The 17,919-nt window shown below is 47.7% G+C and overlaps 1 protein-coding gene across 3 annotated transcripts; it reads left to right on the top strand.

Moving 5' to 3' along the window:
- Positions 1-4,810: 4,810 nt before the first annotated feature.
- On the top strand, positions 4,811-17,161 carry LOC310670584 (zinc finger protein RFP-like). 3 transcript variants are annotated; one of them, XM_083426150.1, is made up of 8 exons: positions 4,846-5,286; positions 5,776-5,871; positions 7,782-8,012; positions 9,113-9,135; positions 10,106-10,224; positions 12,020-12,052; positions 14,846-14,875; positions 16,367-17,161. In XM_083426150.1, the coding sequence occupies exons 1-8, from the start codon at positions 4,861-4,863 to the stop codon at positions 16,885-16,887; spliced, it is 1,479 nt and encodes a 492-aa protein (XP_083282276.1). In that variant the 5' UTR covers positions 4,846-4,860; the 3' UTR covers positions 16,888-17,161. The 3 variants fall into 3 exon arrangements, with proteins under 3 accessions (XP_083282275.1, XP_083282276.1, XP_083282277.1); XM_083426149.1 differs by lacking the exon at positions 14,846-14,875 and having other exon boundaries at positions 4,811-5,286; XM_083426151.1 differs by lacking the exons at positions 12,020-12,052; positions 14,846-14,875.
- The last annotated feature ends 758 nt before the right edge of the window (positions 17,162-17,919 follow it).

The raw sequence follows: 17,919 nt of genomic DNA, 5'->3' as shown, positions 1-17,919 counted from the left end.
GAATGATACGGAAAGGACCTTTTCAAGGTGGTCTCTCCATCTTTTATGAGATTTGACCGCAGCCTGACACCCTCCCCTTCCTTTTATGCCACAGATAAAAAGCACATACTTCTCCTGACCTTCCTCTTTGCCACTCAATAACAGTGGCAAACGGCAACAAAATAGAGATCTCTAAAACTCAGGACCTTATTTTATTTTCCAACCGGGGAGGTAGTTCTCCCCACCCTCTTAGTCAATCTCCCCTTCCTCTTTCAAATGGCTTCTCGCGTGTACGAGGAGATTTGGCTTCTGAGTGAAGCCCTTTCCGCACTCCAGGCACTTGTATGGCTTCACCCCAGTGTGGGTTCTCTCGTGTTTGAGAAGGTTGGAGCGATGGCTGAAGCTCTTCTCGCAGATCGAGCAGTGAAACGGTTTCTCCCTCGTGTGCGTCCTGTGGTGAACGACAAAGGCCGACTTGTCCCGGAAGCTTTTGGGACAGTCCGGGCACTGGAAGGGTTTTTCTCCCGTGTGGATCTCCTGAGATTCAGGGGTGGGGGACCTCTGGAGCTTCTCCAGACGCTACAGGACTCTAATTCCCATCAGCCCCCAGCCAGCATGGGCAAGGGTCAGGGGAGTGGGAGTCCAGCAACATCTGGAGGGCTACAGGCTCCCTGCCTTTGACTGGGTCAGGCCATTGGCCCATCTTTCACAGTATTGCCTACACTGACGGGCAGCAGCTCTCCAGAATCTCAAGCAGACCTTCTTCAGGCAAAGGCTGTCCTCTGCGCTGTCTTTGAAGGGGGATGCATTAAACCAGCTGGTGCAGAATGTGGCAGCCCATCTCAAGACAGGGACTGGAGCACAGGAAACCATCCACAAAGCCTCTCTCTTCTCTCTCAAGATGCCAGATACAGAGCCCTGAAGGGTCAGAGACCACACTGACTGCCTGTTCACAACAGTGGAAGCTGGTCCCTTAGGGCAGAGAGTGCGCTGCCCACCATCCTTAGTCTTCCCCCAGCAAGTGGCGTTCTAAGGTACACTGCCTCAGAACCTGGAGGTTCTACTTTGCCAATGAAGCCAACCCCTGCTGATTCGGCCAGATCCCATCTTCGAACCATCTAGGGCAGGCATAGGCAAACTCGGCCCTCCAGATGTTTTTGGCCTTCAACTCCCATGATCCCCAGCTGGCAGGACCAGTGGTCAGGGATGATGGGAACTGTAGTCCCAAAACATCTGGAGGGCCGAGTTTGCCTATGCCTGATCTAAGGGAGCAGTCAGTCCAATGCACATTTACAGCCAGCAAAAACTGCCCCGATGGCTAGTCCTCTGGGCTCCTTGCCACTGTTCCTTTTGTTCTTCCCAGGACTGCTCTCCTGCCCTCTCACCTGTTGTATTTCGTGCTCGTTCTCTTGCTGCCTCTCCAGGAAATCCTCCGCCAGGCCGACTGCCTGACCGCAAGTCTCCGGCCCGCCTTCCCGGACCCAGTTCTGCATCTCCGGGGGCAGGACAGCCAGGAACTGCTCCAGGATCACCAGCTCCAGGATCTGCTCCTTGGTGCGCCTCTCCGGCTGCAGCCACCGATGGCAGAGCCTCCACAGCATCCCACAGAGATCTCGCGGCCCCTCGGCCTCCTGGTAGAGGAACTGCCTGAAGCACAGGCGCTCCACCTCCTGGCTGGGAGCCTCCTTCTTCACTTCCCCACGACCCAGGGCCAAAACGCTGTGGGTGGGCTGGGGGACGTCTCCTCCAGGGCCAGGCAGGTGGCGGATCACCCTGCCTCGCCCAATGTCTGACCGGCCCTCAAAGGAAGCCTGAGCGTCCCTTGGCCTGTTGCTGGCCAGCTGCAGGTTTCCCGGCTCAGGCTGCGGAGACCGCACAACCTTCAGGATCCCCTGAGACTGAGCTCCCCAGCCCTCCTCCTGAGGCCCTTCCTCGGGTTCCTGCTTAATGTGCTCTGTTATGGTCCCTTCCCACAATTCCTTGAGGCTCCCTGCAGCCTCCTCTGGTTCAGACTCCTGGGCCTCCGTCTTCACTGTGTCCTCCAGCGTTCAGACGCCATCACCCCTTTTAACTCCGGGGCTTGGCAGGGATCACTCACACACTGCTATCCCATGTTTCTCGGTGATGTCAGCTGCCAGGTCCAGGGTTGTTTATAAGGCCCGGTGCCTCTGCAAGGAAAGAGAATCAGTGGGAGCTGCAGCAAAAAGTTGCATCGTGGAACACTCCTGTCCAGGATACTCCATTCCATTCTCTGCCCCCATGTTTTCCATCCCACCCATCAGCAGTCAGTATTTCGTGCATACTGAGCATGCTCAGTCCTCTGGGAACTGTAGCTGTGAGGGGAGTAGGGGGCTCTCCTAACAATCTCAGCATCCTTAACAAACTACAGTTCCCAGGATTCTTTGGGGGAAGCCATGACAGTTTAAAGTGGAATTAGGTAAGGGTAAAGGGGACCCCTGACCATTAGGTCCAGTCTTGGCCGACTCTGGGGTTGCGGCGCTCATCTCGCTTTATTGGCCGAGGGAGCCGGCGTACAGCTTCCAGGTCATGTGGCCAGCATGACTAAGCTGCTTCTGGCAAACCAGAGCAGCGCACGGAAACGCCGTTTACCTTCCCGCTGGAGTGGTACCTATTTATCTACTTGCACTTTGACGTGCTTTTGAACTGCTAGGTTGGCAGGAGCAGGGACAGAGCAATGGGAGCTCACCCCGTCACGGGGATTTGAACTGCCAACCTTTTGATCGGCAAGTCCTAGGCTCTGTGCTAAATGCATAGTGCAGATGGCACCCTGATTACAGCCCTTTCACACAAGAGTCCAGTCCTGGTTTCCCACTGCGCTTTCTCACATTCAGAAGCTGTTTCATTTCTGCAGGGTGGGAGAAGGAGTTGTTGCTGCTATTTCTAATCAACAGGCAATCAAGGAGCCTTAGAGACACTTAGTGATCTACAGTGGTACCTCGGGCTACAGACGCTTCAGGTTAAAGACTCCGCTAACACAGAAATAGTACCTTGGGTTAAGAACTTTGCTTCAGGATGAGAACAGAAATTGCACAGCGGCAGCAGCGGAAGGCCCCATTAGCTAAAGTGGTGCTTCAGGTTAAGAACGGACCTCCAGGATGAATTAAGTTCTTAACCTGTGGTACCACTGTACTGCAAAGCACCCCATCTGACTTCTGACCACCCCTGACATAATGTCCCTGAAGACAGATCAAGCAAGACATAGCCATGATGAAGAATAGTCCCTGATAGACTTTATGTTTAAAAGGGGTGGGGGTGGGATAGAGAAATCCACAGAGGATGTTGCAAAACTCATCACAGCTCTGCAGAACCTGCATGTTCAGGAGTAGTTCACCTGCAAAATGATGGAGGCAGAGAGCAGCAAGAGGTTTGCTGCTGCCTCGCCGCCTCTGAGCATCCCAGAGAGGTCTGGCTGCCCAGGTCTGGCTGGGAGCAGGAGGCTGGTCTGGGAGGGGTCTGTCTGCTCCAGCAGGGAGTCCTCTTAGATCCCTAAAGCAAACCTTCCTATTCCAGGCCAGCTCTCTGCTCCTGCCTCAAGGCGCTTCCCAGAAAGAGTGGGACTTCTGCTTTGCCCCAAAGGACCCTCTTGCTGCCGCCCCCTCCTCATGTTGCAAAACTGCCACCTGGATGGCTTTAAAAGTGGATTAGGCAAATTCATGGGGGCTACCAAGGGCTACTGGCCATGATGGCTGTGCTCTGCCTCTGCGGTTGGAGGCAGAGATGCTTCTGAATACCCTGAATCCAGGTTGCTGGGATCTGCAGGAGGGGCTCTTGCGCTTCGATCGCAGCTGCAGACTTCCCGTTGGGCATCTGCTTGGCTGCAGTGAGAACAGGATGCCACAAGGTGTGACTGGAAAGTTGGGTCACAGAAATCAAACACCACTTTTCTGGGCACAGCCCAGGAGGAAGGAGCGGAACCACTTCATAACAGTGCCCCCAGCTCCCAGCCCCACCAGACGGTCCAGAAGGATGTTATGGTCGATGGTATCAAAGGCCGCTGAGAGATCCAGCAGAACTAGGAAACAGCTCTCACCTTTGTCCCTAGCCCAGCAGAGATCATCAACCAGCGCGACCAAGGCAGTTTCAGTCCCATGATGAGACCTGAATCCCGACTGGAAGGGATCCAAATGGTCCGCTTCTTCCAAGCGTGCCTGGAGTTGTTCAGCAACCACTCGCTCAATCACCTTGCCCAAGAATGGAAGGTTTGAGACTGGGTTGAGTTGGCCCTATTGGCAGCATCTAAAGATGTTTTTTTTAAGAAGCCGTTTGATAACCGCCTCTTTCAGCGGGTCTGGGAAGGCTCCCTCGCAGAGAGAAGCATTCACTGGTTTGAACATTTGACAGGTTTTCATTATTTTCTCCTTTTGCAAGACAGTGGGTACATTTTACACTTAAAAATTTACATTTAGTTCAGAGATACAAAGTTACATTCAGTAGGGAGACAACATAAAAGTAAAATTAAAGAAACAACATTAGTACAGAGACAGTGAACACAATTATAATATCTCACTGTGGCTGGAAAAGGAAGCAATACAGCAGACTAGACCGTGGTTTTGAGCATCACAGGGAGCAATGCAGGGGGGCAGACAAGTGGGGAGACTTTACTGATATCAAATATTTATTCCCTTACTGATACAGAGGAAAAGAAACCTTTATTCAACTCAAAATTCTTACAACACAATCAAAAAGCATTCGCCGCTCCTTGAGAAAACATTCAGGAACTGCAAAGCACTGGGGACATATTAGTTTAAAAAAATAAAATAAAGATCATGTGATCACTGAGTCATTTCCAGGAAGGGAAACTCCCAGTAGCTGAAAAGGGAGAAAACGAAACTTAACTCGGATCTTTGGTGCGAGGGAGCCATGGCTGCTGCAGGGGGTCATGTCAAGAATCTTTGTGACGAAGTCACTTGCTCCATCTGCCTGGATTACTTCAAGGATCCAGTGACCATCCCAGAGTGTGGGCACAACTTCTGCCGATCTTGCTTGATCCAGTGCTGGGGGGAATCGGAGGCAGAGGCTTCCTGCCCCCAGTGCAGAAAAACAGTCCAGAGAAGGGGCCTCATCCCCAACAGGCAACTGGCTAATGTGGCAGAAATAGCCCAGAATCTCAGCCTTCAAGAGGGAAAGGAGGAAGGAGGGAAAGAAGGAGTCTGCGAGAAGCACCAGGAGCCCCTGAAGCTCTTTTGCAAGGAGGATGAAGCCCCCATCTGCCTGGTGTGTGACAGATCCAAGGAGCACAAAAACCACGAGGTGATTCCTCTGGAGGAGGCTTCCAAGGAATACAAGGTAGGAGATCTCTGGATCTTGAGGGGGAGAAATAGCTATGGATTTTTCTTGGGAGGTTTTCTTTTTACTTCTCAGCTCCAAAGTAGGCATGGCATTAAGTGTTGGTTGTTTATTATGTAAAAAGCAGCCCAGGGGAAGCCTGAGGGCTCCTGGGATGACTGAGAAGAGGGAGTTGAAGTCTTTCTCTCTTCCAGGGGGACAAAGGGAGCTCCCTTGATATCCCTGAGTAGCATCTGCAAAGACTAGATGGAAGTCTGTAAGCGAGGGGTGACCTAACTGGGTCCCAGAGCCCCACAGGGATGCCACAGATAAAAGGTAGCTGGTCCAGGGAGCTATGGACCCAAAAAGGTTGAAAACCTCTGGACTTTTATTTCCTCCAGTAAACTACTTTGCTATTATAGCAAGGCCACTGGGCGCAAGAAGCCAGCATACTATTCACCTCCTCTCTCTGTGTCTCAATCAAACCTGAGTTTTTCCTTTTCTCTTTAGGAAGAGATCTGTCGCCGCCTGGAGATTCTGAGGAAAGAGAGAGAGGAAATTCTGGCCTATCAAGCAGCCCTGGACATGGAAAGCAAAGACCTCCTGGTAAGTGTCTCTGTTGTTACTAGTGAGGGAACAAGCACTTGAAGAGTCGAGTCAGGACTGAGGAGGGGTGGGGAAATCTGCCCATTTCAGCTTCTCCCCATTTCTCCTTTTTCCATATCACTGTTTATTAATTTATCATTCTGAAAATGAATCAGATGTTAGGGTGGCTACCTCCTTGTATAAATATTTTGAAATGTACTTTACCTTCATAAATACATTTTTTGTGAACATTACCTGGCTTGTTCCACCTTGAAAAATTCAGAGGTGTGAATTTCAAAAGATTGCTCTGTTTCATTCTCCATATTTTTTCAGCAATAGTAAATCACGGTAGGTAAATTCACTTTTGAATGCAGCTAATTTGAGTTTATTTTCCATTGTCGTTTATTATATGAATAGCAGTGAAGGAGAAGCCTGAGGACTTGTGAGCTGAGAGGGTGGAAGCAGGTCAATTCAAATCCTGATTTCCCATCAATATTACTAAAGAGTTGACTTTCTAAATGTGCGCTATTGTTCATCTTTAGGAAATTCAGGGAGCTATGGGGATAAACTCTGCACTTTCTCTTCATCCGCCTCTGTTTCTGTTGCCTTCCTACACCTCAATGGTCCCAGTCTTAACTGAGGGTGTTTTATGTCCATGGACGTTCTCTGAACAACTCTGAACTCTGGTTATGCCATCCCCCAAATCATGCAGGGAATATCCTGTGGGGATGTTTAGGGAGGCAGGAGAAGATATATTATTTTATTATATCCTTCATAACTTTCGCCAGCAAGTTCTATAACTTAGCAGAGTTGTTAAACAATCCCCCTTTTAAATTACACAGCAGTTAACTAGTTGCATGGGACGCGGGTGGCGCTGTGGGTAAAAGCCTCAGCGCCTAGGGCTTGCCGATCGAAATGTCGGCGGTTCGAATCCCCGCAGCGGGGTGCGCTCCTGTTGTTCGGTCCCAGCGCCTGCCAACCTAGCAGTTCGAAAGCACTCCCGGGTGCAAGTAGATAAATAGGGACCGCTTACTAGCGGGAAGGTAAACGGCGTTTCCGTGTGCGGCTCTGGCTCGCCAGGGCAGCGATGTCACGCTGGCCACGTGACCCGGAAGTGTCTCCGGACAGCGCTGGCCCCCGGCCTCTTGAGTGAGATGGGCACCCAACCCTAGAGTCTGTCAAGACTGGCCCGTACGGGCAGGGGTACCTTTACCTTTTAACTAGTTGCAGGCTCATCTGAGCCTCACTATTTAGGATTCCTGGTGTCCCTATTTTATATCCCTCCTAAACGAATAGTCACTGACATCTGATTAAAGTTAACATAAAACTAGTTCACTCACAATCACCCAGTTCACAATGAGATTCCTGAAGGCAGACTTCATTTACAGAACAACATATAACTTTGTGAACCATCCCATAATAGAAATAGTCTCAAGTGACCGCGACTGAGCAGTCACTTCTCCTAACTCTTAGGAACACACAATGGAGAAGACACAGAGCAGAACATGGAGGCCGTGTGCTTCTCTCCCAGGAACAGGCCACACTCACATTCACTCACATGCAAAGGAAGTCTGTCTCAGCTCAGGAGGAACTAGCAAGTTTTCTCCTGAGTGATACAAAGCATTCCCCAGCATGTGCATTGTAGGACTGTTGTATTTGACTGCAATACGTTTTTACATCCCACATATCCATGGCTAGGAAAAAAAATGCTCCTTCCTTTAGGCTGTATCCCTCTGCAAAATAGAAGTCAACAGAAACAGCAATGGAGAGGGCCTCCCCTCAAAATACAGGTTTACTTCTTTAGCCACTGGAGGTTGGTTTCATGTCTCTGAAAAATCAGAAGTGTCCTCCCTGTGGAATTCTTACAATTCTCTTCCTGATGTCTTGAAGGCTGATCACCTTCCACACTCAGGCCTCCTATTTTCTTGCAGAAATTAGCAGAAACGGAGAGGCTGAAGATTGTGGAAAAGTTCAGAGAACTGCGCCAGTTCCTGGAAGAACAAGAAAAACGTCTGCTGACTCACGTGGAAGAGGTGGAGAAGGAGATTGCAGGGAGAAGGGATGAGCAGCTGGACAGACTCTCCAAGAAACTCTCCTCTCTTGAGAAGATCATCCAGGAGATGGAGGAGAAGCGTCAGCAGCCAGCGAGTGAACTCCTGCAGGTAAGATGGTGGCAGGAACAGCCCAAGGATCCAGGAAAAGGCTGCCCCTTTCATGTATGCAAGGAGTGCAGGGGCTGAGTTGATGGAGCCTCTAGTCAGGTTTGTAATGGACTGGAAAACCCAAGAGACCTGGGATGCTTAACTCACCTGAATGTAGACTAGAGATTCGTCTGTGTTCTTGATGGAATGGGAGCTGATCTTCTGCTCTTTGCTGATGCTTTGTCTCCGAACGCCTTTCAGCTGTGGGGGGCTTCGTCTGGGATGCGTTCAGGCCTCCTTCCGACATGAGCCAGTCTCTTGACCAAGCTTCTCTTCCCGTTTCCTCCACAACTTCTGGGTTGATCCCCTTCCCCATGGATACAGATCGGCCCAAAATGGTGCTCAGTCACAGTGACCAAAGAGCAAGACAGAGGGACTCATCCAGACTGCTGCTTGTCCCACCCCTTTCCTCCAGGAAATCCCACTGTTTACTGCAGAATTAGAGCAAACCTCAGCCAGGTTTTCTCTGGGTTGACGTTTGCTTTGATGTTGCACTAAGGAGCAGGTTTTTCCTGAGGGAAAGCGGCAGGGCAAACGCAAAACCACTTGGACCCGTGTTTTTTTTTTACTTCCAGGTGGAAAATAGAATTTCAAAATTGGGGACTTCTATGGAAGACAGTTTAGGACAGTGCCCTGGTAGGATTATCCTGTAGGCTTACTTACATCTGAATTGCACAATGCAAACTGAATTAAAGTTACTAAATTATAATCTAAGACTAGAGATGGTGTGAATCGTCTCTTGAACCCACAAATGTGAAATTTCCCTAAAATGCTGGTGGATTTTCATAAAGATTTTAAACAATAATGGCAAACTGATGTGGAAATTTGGAGAACTTGATATCGGAACAATTAAATCAGAACAGTTAACAATTTCACACTGGGAAAATAAAAGCTGTGAGAAACCAAAACGGGCTGATTCCGCCATCCCTCCCCAAACCCTTGGCGTGTGCCAGGCTGACTGACATCCGAGGGCCAGGCTGTTCCTCCACTCCAGGGTCTGAGGGGGTCTTCCTAGTGTGGCCTGTGGTGTGCAGTGAATTCCCTTCTCTTTTTCCCTCTAGGGTGTGAGAAGGACCTTGCAGAGGTAAGTGGATCTGGCTCATTTCCATTAGCATCACTCTTTGAAGCTGAGATGCAAGAACCTCAGACATGGCCTTCCAGGGGCTGCAGGGGGGAGACTGTAGGACTCACTCCCTGCAGCATCTCACAGGTAAAAGTAGAGCCCCCTCTTCTGAACTTGTAGCCCCCCAATTTTCCCTCCAAGGTCAACTGCCTCCTCCCTCCCTCCCCACATCCCTTCACAAAGGGATGAGGGCTCTTTTCTTTCTCTTGCACTTTCTCTTCATGGACTTTGTGGTAATTTCAAACATCTAGAAGAGAAAGTGCCAAAGATGCTTCGGAAGAGCTTAGGATGTACCAACAGATTTCAATGTCCAACTAGAAGCCTCTCAACTCTGGTAACTCAGCCCCTTTGAGGCACTGAGGGAGGGAAGGTCTTTTGGTCTAGAATGGGTGGGTTCTTTTTCTTGGGAGCGTTTCCAGCATGAGAGGCTGAAGGTGGTCTTGAGTGGGGGGTGAAAGTCTAGTTGTTTGATGCCTCTGGAGGGAGAGTCCAATGGGACATGGAGTTGTGCCCTTCCTGGGTGAGAGAGGGGGTGAAGGGAGGGTGGAGGTTGTTTTCCTTGACCACTTGGCAGCTTTGGACATCACTCACATCCTCTTTAGAAGCTCAGGGAGGGAGGGGTTGCAGGCATTCCACCTCAGGGGTTTGTTTCTTCCGTCCTGGGACCCTCCCACAAAGTTGTTACGGGACAGCATCATTGGAAGCCCTCCGGTGGTGTCATTTGGGGTTACATCTTCTCCCTTGTGATGTTGAGCATCCTTACGAAGCCACTGACAGCTGTCCTCAGGGGTTTTGGACTGAGGTCTCATCTGTTGTGGAAATAAACCTGTTGGGAAATAAACTTCCACTTTGTTCGTCTTATTGAGATCTTCTGCAATAATTAGGGAGACGGGGCCACAATGGGGCCATTCATTGTTTTTCTTTTCACCAGGTATGAGAAAAGAGAGAGTCCAGAGAAGCCACTGGCTTTCCCTCCAGAACTGAGGAACAGGATCTTGGAATCCTGTGATCTAAATCACCTTGTGGAGGATACAATGAAACAATGGAAAGGTAATGAAAAATGGCTGCCAGGATTTCACACTGGGAATTCTGTTACTCCTTCAGAACTGAACACGCCAGGCTCTTATTGCATGGAATTGAGTAACCCCAGGATACCTTCCTTCTTGGTGCTCCAGCCTTCATTTCCTGTTCTTCAGAATGGCCCATGTATATTGTGACGCTGGATCCTGTAAAGAAAGCCTGAAACAGAGTGTAGAGCAAAGTCAGGATTTTTTCCTCCCGTGTTTACAATTCTACGGAACCTCCTTTTCCTTGCACAATCTGAGTTTGTCCTTTTGGAGGTTCTCCTGCTCTGAATGGAGTCAAAGGGCATTAAGAAGCCCCCAGGTCTCCCTCTGCCTCCTGCTCAGGCTTCTTTCTCAGCCGTGGGGCCAAGGCCTGAGCCGTCTCCTCCTCAGACGTCCCCCTGCAGCTGCCATATCTAGGGCTTCAGCCTTCAAGATCTCCTGAGAGTTCACTCAGTGAGAGGAAGCAAGAGCACATGAGCCCCAAAGGGCACAATTATGCTTGTGAAGAACCTTAAAGATTTGTAGAAGGTTTGTGAGGAAGGGTTTCCTTTTGCCTGAGAGCTCTGCCAGTCCTTCCTCATCAAACTTCGCTTCTCCTTATGTTTCACAATTTTGGCTTTAATGATTCCCCCCCCCCCCCACTTTACTTGGGGAAGATGTTAAGGCTGCCTCCATCTCCCCTCTGCCTCCTTTTACAGGATTCCTATTGCTCTGCCTCCCCTCCAGTCCTCCAATATAGAGCCCAATTTAGGGACAAAGTTCAGAGACCAGCAGGATTGATGCTGAATATTTTTATTCTCTTATTTGTAAGCTTGCTTTATGATTGCTGAGGGGTTTTTTGTTTTTTTTTAAAATTATCAAAAACATGTCATCCTCATTCCCTCCCGCCCCCCATTTCCCCCCCTCCCTCCCACCCGGACTTCCCTCAGCTCCTCTCTCCGGTTTTCCAACACATATTATTCTTTGCATCTTATAAAATGGTAAAGATCCTTAAGCTATCTATCTATCTATTATGTTAACAATAAAAAAAATGTGTATGTTTATTGAAAACCTGCCAAGGAGTCCAGTTCATTTTGTTGTTTCTTTAAATACTTTGTAAAAGGTTCCCATTCTTCTTTAAAGTCACAGTTGTCCTTATCATGCAGTTTGTATGTTAGCTTCCCTTGCCACTGTTCTTTTGTCGGGGTTTCTTCATTCTTCCATCCTTGTGCTATTAAGACTCTTGCCGCCGTTGTCGCATACATAAGTATGTTCTTCATTTTCCTTGGCAGGTCTCTACCTACAATCCCTAACAAAAATGCTTCTGGCTTTTTTTACAAATGTTAATTTGAACATTTTCTTCAACTCATTATACATCATTTCCCAATTTTTTTTAAATTTCTCTACAATCCCACCACATGTGATAAAAAGTCCCTTCTTTTTCCCTGCATTTCTAGCATATATTTGACCCAGTTTTGTACATTTTTGCAATCTGTACTGGTGTAATGTACCATCTATACATCATTTTCATGTAGTTTTCTTTTAAAAGTGAACAACCTGTAAATTTTAAATCTGTTTTCCACAATCTTTCCCAATCTTCGTACTATGATTGCTGAGTTTTAAAGCTTTAGTTATTTTCATAGATTCTTCCTATGATTTTCATGTTTATAATTATTTTTTGTACAATTTAATTAATACTTAATAATTGTACTTGACTTTAAGGATGTTACTTTTGTATGGAGATTTATTTCAGGTGGAAGAGTGTTGCCCTTACACTTTATATCTTTTTGTTTCCTCAGATGCTCTGTTATACAGAAAACCGATTCAGAAAGGTAAATTTCCAGGGGAGGAACAATTTCACAGGAGGGATGGGGACTGATATTTCATGGGTGTTGAACCATCTGTGCTGCAGACTTTGGGACCCCCATCAATGGCGTCACTCTGGGAAACAGTCCTCTAGTGGTGTTTGGGTTATTTCGATGTCCCATGAATGAACTGGGAGGGAGGTTGAAGGCTTGGATTGGGGGCAGAGCTTGTCCCTGAGAAGAACCTGCACACCAGTCAGAGTTCCTTTCCTGCCAATAGACTATTATCCTGCTTTCCCCCTTAATTTTATCGATTTTGCTTTCTTTCATAAAATATATACTGCTTGTTTGTAGGGGAAAGCCTCAGAGCCATACAATATATTACAAAACCCCTTAGGGAGGATCCTGCAGAGTCAGTCCAATGTCCATCTTGTCGAGTTCTCATGTATAAGGAATAAGTGTGTTAAGAAGGGCACCCGCAATCACCCAGTCCCTCCTCCACCTCCTGCCAGGCTGGTCTCCCAGCAGCAGAGCCAAGGCCTGAGCCGCCTCTTCCTCAGAGTTTCAACCTCACCAGCCATTTCTCGTGCTTCAGCCATCCCCATCTCCTCAGAGTTCCCCCAGTTCTTAGGAGATCAGCCCCATTCCAGGAGGGAGGACTTCCCATTGCACGAGACTCTTGGAATTACAGGGTAAAGCTCTGCCGATTCTTCCTCTGCTTGGAAATTCCAGTTTCAACAGCTTTTCCCCACTGGTTTACTTGGGGCAGATGTTAAACCTTCCTCCAGCCCTCCAGTTCAGATCCCCATTTCATTTGTCGATTTTGAATGATTGTATTTTTTCATTTTCTAGCATGGTTTACCATTTCTGATTTTTCCATATAATCATGGAAGAGCGAAGTTTGAAAGGATCCCAAGGATCATCTAGTCCAGCCCCCTGCAATGCAGGAATCACAGCTAAACTTGTTACCGTATTTTTCGCTCTATTGGATGCACCCAACCATAGGACGCACCTTGTTGGTTTTTTTAAAAAAGAGTTTTTCATTAAGTTTTCCATTTTAACAATCCAATCAAATCCCATTAAATATTCCAAATTGTACAAATACATATCATAAAGTCCAAATATTTTGCCAGATTATACATTTTTGTTGGGGGTTCCCATGCTTCAAGTTCAGTGGGGTCCAATCATCTTATATTTCTACTGCCTTAAGTTCCCAATAGTCCCTTCTTTCAATCTTCCTGCTGTTATCCTTCTTTCTTTCATAGCCTCCGAGTCGTGCAATAATATGCTTCTGTGTGAACTTTGTGTGACTCTCCTTTTTATTTTTTGCAGCTGGTAAGTCTTTTACTTGCAGTATGTCCTCACACGCTGGTGTTTATGCCGAATCCATCCAAAAGTCCTTCTCTGGTGGCAGACACCATCTTTTCCCAGTTCCGATGAAATACAATCTAGGCATTTGCTCATTAATTTTCTCAGACAGGTTGCACCAAACATTAGTCTTTCCAGGGGAGGTTTGCCAAGTCGGACTTGAAGTACAAATATGATAACAAAGTAAGAGCTCGCCTCCCCCTCTGACTATTAATCTCTGCAACTCAGTCTGTCTCATAATGGCAGATCCCGATTAAATAGTGCTTCACAGGAGAGTCATTTACCTTCTTCCAAGTATTTAAAATAACAAAGGCTTCAGTTAGTATTATTATTTCCACACAGTTTATATTTTCCGATCTCACTTGCTATAGGTAGTGTAGACGGTTCTTCTGGGGGGGCGTTGTTAGGTGGTATTGTAGTAGAAAAAGTTTTATCCCCCCCTTTCCGTTCCGTTCCAACATACCGGCTTAGATGTTATTCTTTGATGTTATCTTCTTCCTTCTGTCACTCTTAGCACTTCAGTGTCTGTAGTTGGCAGATTAAATACCCTTTCTTCGCCCAAAGCATGTACAATCTTAAATCCAATTTTTGACCTTAAGAAATGGAACTGGGAGCGCTCACGAAGACAGTGTCCAGGAGATCCGAGCTCTCTCGAGGGCTTTCCATCCAGTGCCCCCACCCCCTCCTTCTTTACGAACTCGGGGGTGGTTTGTGGGCAGCCGCGGATGAGACTGCATCTTCCCTTCCACCGGGAAGAATTTGGGAGGCTGATTACTCCCATCTCAGCCTCTAAATTACCTTGTGTGAGCTGGAGAGATGGTATTGTTGGCCATCTTCCGTGGTGCCCCTACGGGAGCACCTTGTTTTAGAGGGGGAGAACAAGAAAAAAATTCTCCCCCTCTCTGCTCAGCGCCCCTTCAGCGAAGCCGCAGGAGAAACAGAGCCCCTTCCATTTCTCCTCCCGCTTGGCTGAAGGGGCGCTGCGCAGCTCTTCCCTCTCTGCTGAAGCCAGGAGAGTCTTGCTCTCCAGGCTTCAGCAAAAGCAATGCGAAGCCTCTGGAGCGCGGAGGGAGCGCTCCCTCTGCGCTTCAGAGGCTTGGCGTTGCTATTGCTGAAGCCAAGGAGCCTGCATTCGCTCCATAGGACGCACACACATTTCCCCTTGATTTTTGGAGGGGGGAAAGTGCGTCCTATAGAGCGAAAAATACGGTAGTTGTTTTAATTCCTTAGGCCTAGTGATATTACATTCTCAGGAATAATCTTTTGGACAATAGTTAACATCACTACTTAGGCTTACAGCTGTCGTCTTTGCAATTATGTGTTCTATGATTTAATCTTTTGCTTGAAATAAGGAAACAACAGATGCTATGTTATGGTGATGTTTTGTAAAAAAAAAAATATTTTTAAGCTACTGCATTGTAGCCTGTTAAGCCTGTCTTTTTGCTTCCTCAGATGTTCAGTCATTCAGAAATCTTCAGAGAGGTAAATCTTCACATTGAGACCCCAATTCACAGGAGTGGAGGGGACTAGAGTTTCATGGGGGTCAAGAGTTTATTCTGTACAGCTTGACTCTGGCACCTGCTGTTTGTACCACAAAGGCAGAGAGGGTGGACTTGAAGGTGCAGAAGGGGGGGGGGAGAAAAACTGCCCAGAAGGATCAGATAAAAGAGGGAAGAGTTTCATTCCTGCCTAGAGAGAGTTGGGTTGCTTTTCCATGTGACCTTTTTCTCAGACAGGTCCTCTATTTTCATGATTAAAATTTCTCCCCTGGGCGGATTTTTAAAATTTGGCAAAATGTCTCAAGTTGCTTGGTTTGGTTTACAATAACCCATGAAAAAGAGTCCACGTGTACATATTTAACAGTTTAATAAATTGTTCTGTGCACACCTGAATTCACAAAGATGGGAACATGAGCCCAAATACTTTCATGTGGCAAGCGAGGGAGCAATATGTATGATCTATTATTATTATTCTTATTATTCTTTGGTTGTTGAAAGTTAAGAACATTGCTACTAGCAGTATATCACAGCTTCGAAAGCCTACATAGAGCAGGGGTATTTAAAATGAGTGTCGTCATAGCGATCCATGGTTAAGGGTAGAAATTGGCAAATGTGTCCTCTTTTTTGTTCTTCAAAATACGGCAACCCTACAGTTGCCTGTCATGACTGTCTAAACTCCTAACTGGTAACTTTCTGAGTTATTCCCTCTTCCCTCCATGGAACTAGTCTTATGTTATATATTACATCCAAAAGAGAAGCAAGGAATAAGCTGTCCTTTGTAAAATTGCTGTGCCACCTGCCTTTTATTTTCCCCAGACTTCCAAGATGGTGGGGAGGAAGGCAAAGACAGGCCAAGTGGGTGAGAGCGATGGAGAGCAGGAATAAACCGGCTCCCCATTTAACACAATTTTCACTTGTAGGCACGAGGCCCAGAACGTGACCCCCGGGAAAGTGAGGGGAGGCCTATATGTGGTTTTATGTTGTATTTTTATGCTGTGAACCACCCTGAGACCTATGGATGAAGGGCAGTATGCAAATATAAAATTATTATTATTATTACTACAGGGGGTCCTCATATCCCAGCCCAACCCAGAGCTCCCCAAAGGCCAATCCTCTCCTGTCTCCTCCAATTCTCCTCTCTTTCCCCTTGAATAACACAGAAGAGCTGAGTAAAAGGTTTCCTGGGTGGTTTTTCCTCTTAGAAAATTCCTGAGTTGAGAGGAGGGCAGGCACCATACACATCGGATATAAGAAAGTGAAGAAAACTGATTTAAAAACCATCAAGGAAGATATTTATTCTGATGAGAGTCTGCAAGGAGGAGTCTCAGTCTAGCATGGGACGCAAAGAAATCCCCTTGATCTGAAAGGGAATCTGGGGTTTTCGGGGGTTTTTTATTTATTTATCAGGATGTCCGTTTCTGTCTCTCAGCTGACTCTGCCTATTCTTCTTTTCCCCTCATCTTTTCCCCAACAGCAAATGTCACTCTGGATCCAGACACAGCCCATCCCAAACTCATCCTGTCGGAGGATCGGAAAAGCGTGAGAAGGGGAGACGAACCTCAAGCCCTGCCTGATAATCCCGAGAGATTCAGTTGTCGGCCTTGTGTGTTGGGACATGAGGGATTCACAGCAGGCAGACATTTCTGGGAAGTCACTGTGGGAAGTGGGGAATATTGGACTCTGGGGGTCGCCAGGGAGTCTGTGGAGAGAAAGGGCCGCTTCTCCTTATTCCCTGAGAGAGGGATCTGGGCTGTGGGGAAGTGGGGAGGGAAGTCCTGGGCCTGCACCTCCCCTTATGACTCTCTTCTGTCCCTGAGGGAGAAGCCCAGGAGGATCCGGGTGACTCTGGACCTTGAAGGGGGACGTGTGTCTTTTTCTGACGCTGACTCAGGAGCCGAACTCTACACGTTCTCAGGAGCCTCGTTCTCTGGAGAGACCCTCCTCCCTTATTTTCTTCTGTGGGGAAATTATAAAGCCCACCTCATTATCTCCTGAGGAGACTAAATCTGCCTCTCAGGCCCAGCAGGAGTTTCTCTCCAGACCAGAGTGACTGACATAAAAACCATTTACCCGCCAAGAGCAGGTTGGGCAGTTTTCCAAGGGCCCTTTGAGAGGATTCATTCCAGTCAAAATCAGCAGAAATAACAAAACAAAAATGGGTTGCTCTTGCTTTGCATTTTCCTTCCTTTTCCCAGAATTCCCTCTGCAGCTCACTTCTTAAAGAGACAGTCACATTTTTAGGGGTCCTAATAAATTTTCTCACCCTCAATCTTGTTTTCCATTTGAGGTGTCTGATTTGGCAGAGGACGATACTCTTAATCCCAGGGTTGTGGGTCTGAGCCCCACGTTGGGCAAATGTTTCCTGCACTGCAGGGGGTGGGACTAGATGACCCTCAGGGTCCCTCACAACTCTGTAATTCTAGGAAACCTTCCTCTCCCCACAAGACCTTATGCAGCTGTGAAAATGCATGCATCATTGCATTAATAGATGACTAAAAAACCAACCCCTTGACCCATGTCACACAGGATAGCTCCTTGCTCTGGAGACCTCAGATGGGAAGAGAAAGAAAAAGAAATTGAACAGGGCATCATCTTCAAATGCCCTCTGTAGAAACAGCCTCGCCATCTCCACCCGTTGTCAGAAGTAAACCTTATTGCATTGAGTGGGACTTCTGCTCAGATAAATGTGTTTTGAGTGGATGCATTAACGTTCCTTATTTACAGGCTGGATTCTGTCTATCGGGGGCATCAAATGGGGTGTCCCCTGGATAATGCTGGACTCCAACTTCCCTCCAACCCATCCAGCATGGCCAGGGGTCAGAGAGGGTGGGAGCTGCAGTTCGGCAGCTTCCAGAAGGGGCCCCACGGCCTGTGCTGCCCCATACATTACGCAAGGCACCTTCCCTGTGTTCCTGAGCCCCACCCCAAATACACAGTGCTCCCCCAAGGAGCGTCATTTCGGCACCAGGTGCATCTGATTTCTCTCCTTAGATACTAACAGCTGGAACAACACATGCCTGTGGAATT

The sequence above is a fragment of the Podarcis tiliguerta genome, assembly GCF_965153285.1.
Source record: "Podarcis tiliguerta genome assembly, chromosome: 2".
Lineage (NCBI taxonomy): Eukaryota > Metazoa > Chordata > Lepidosauria > Squamata > Lacertidae > Podarcis > Podarcis tiliguerta.
This window is presented reverse-complemented; position numbering and strand designations above follow the sequence as displayed.

What these genes read in the sequence shown, in the direction of transcription:
- LOC310670584 (XM_083426150.1), top strand. Translation starts at nt 4,861, where the DNA reads ATGGCTGCTGCAGGGGGTCATGTCAAGAATCTTTGTGACGAAGTCACT. An exon ending in AGGCTTCCAAGGAATACAAG is followed by an intron (nt 5,287 to 5,775) that starts GTAGGAGATCTC and finishes TTTTCTCTTTAG; the next exon opens with GAAGAGATCTGTCGCCGCCT. An exon ending in ATTCAGAAATCTTCAGAGAG is followed by an intron (nt 14,876 to 16,366) that starts GTAAATCTTCAC and finishes TTTCCCCAACAG; the next exon opens with CAAATGTCACTCTGGATCCA.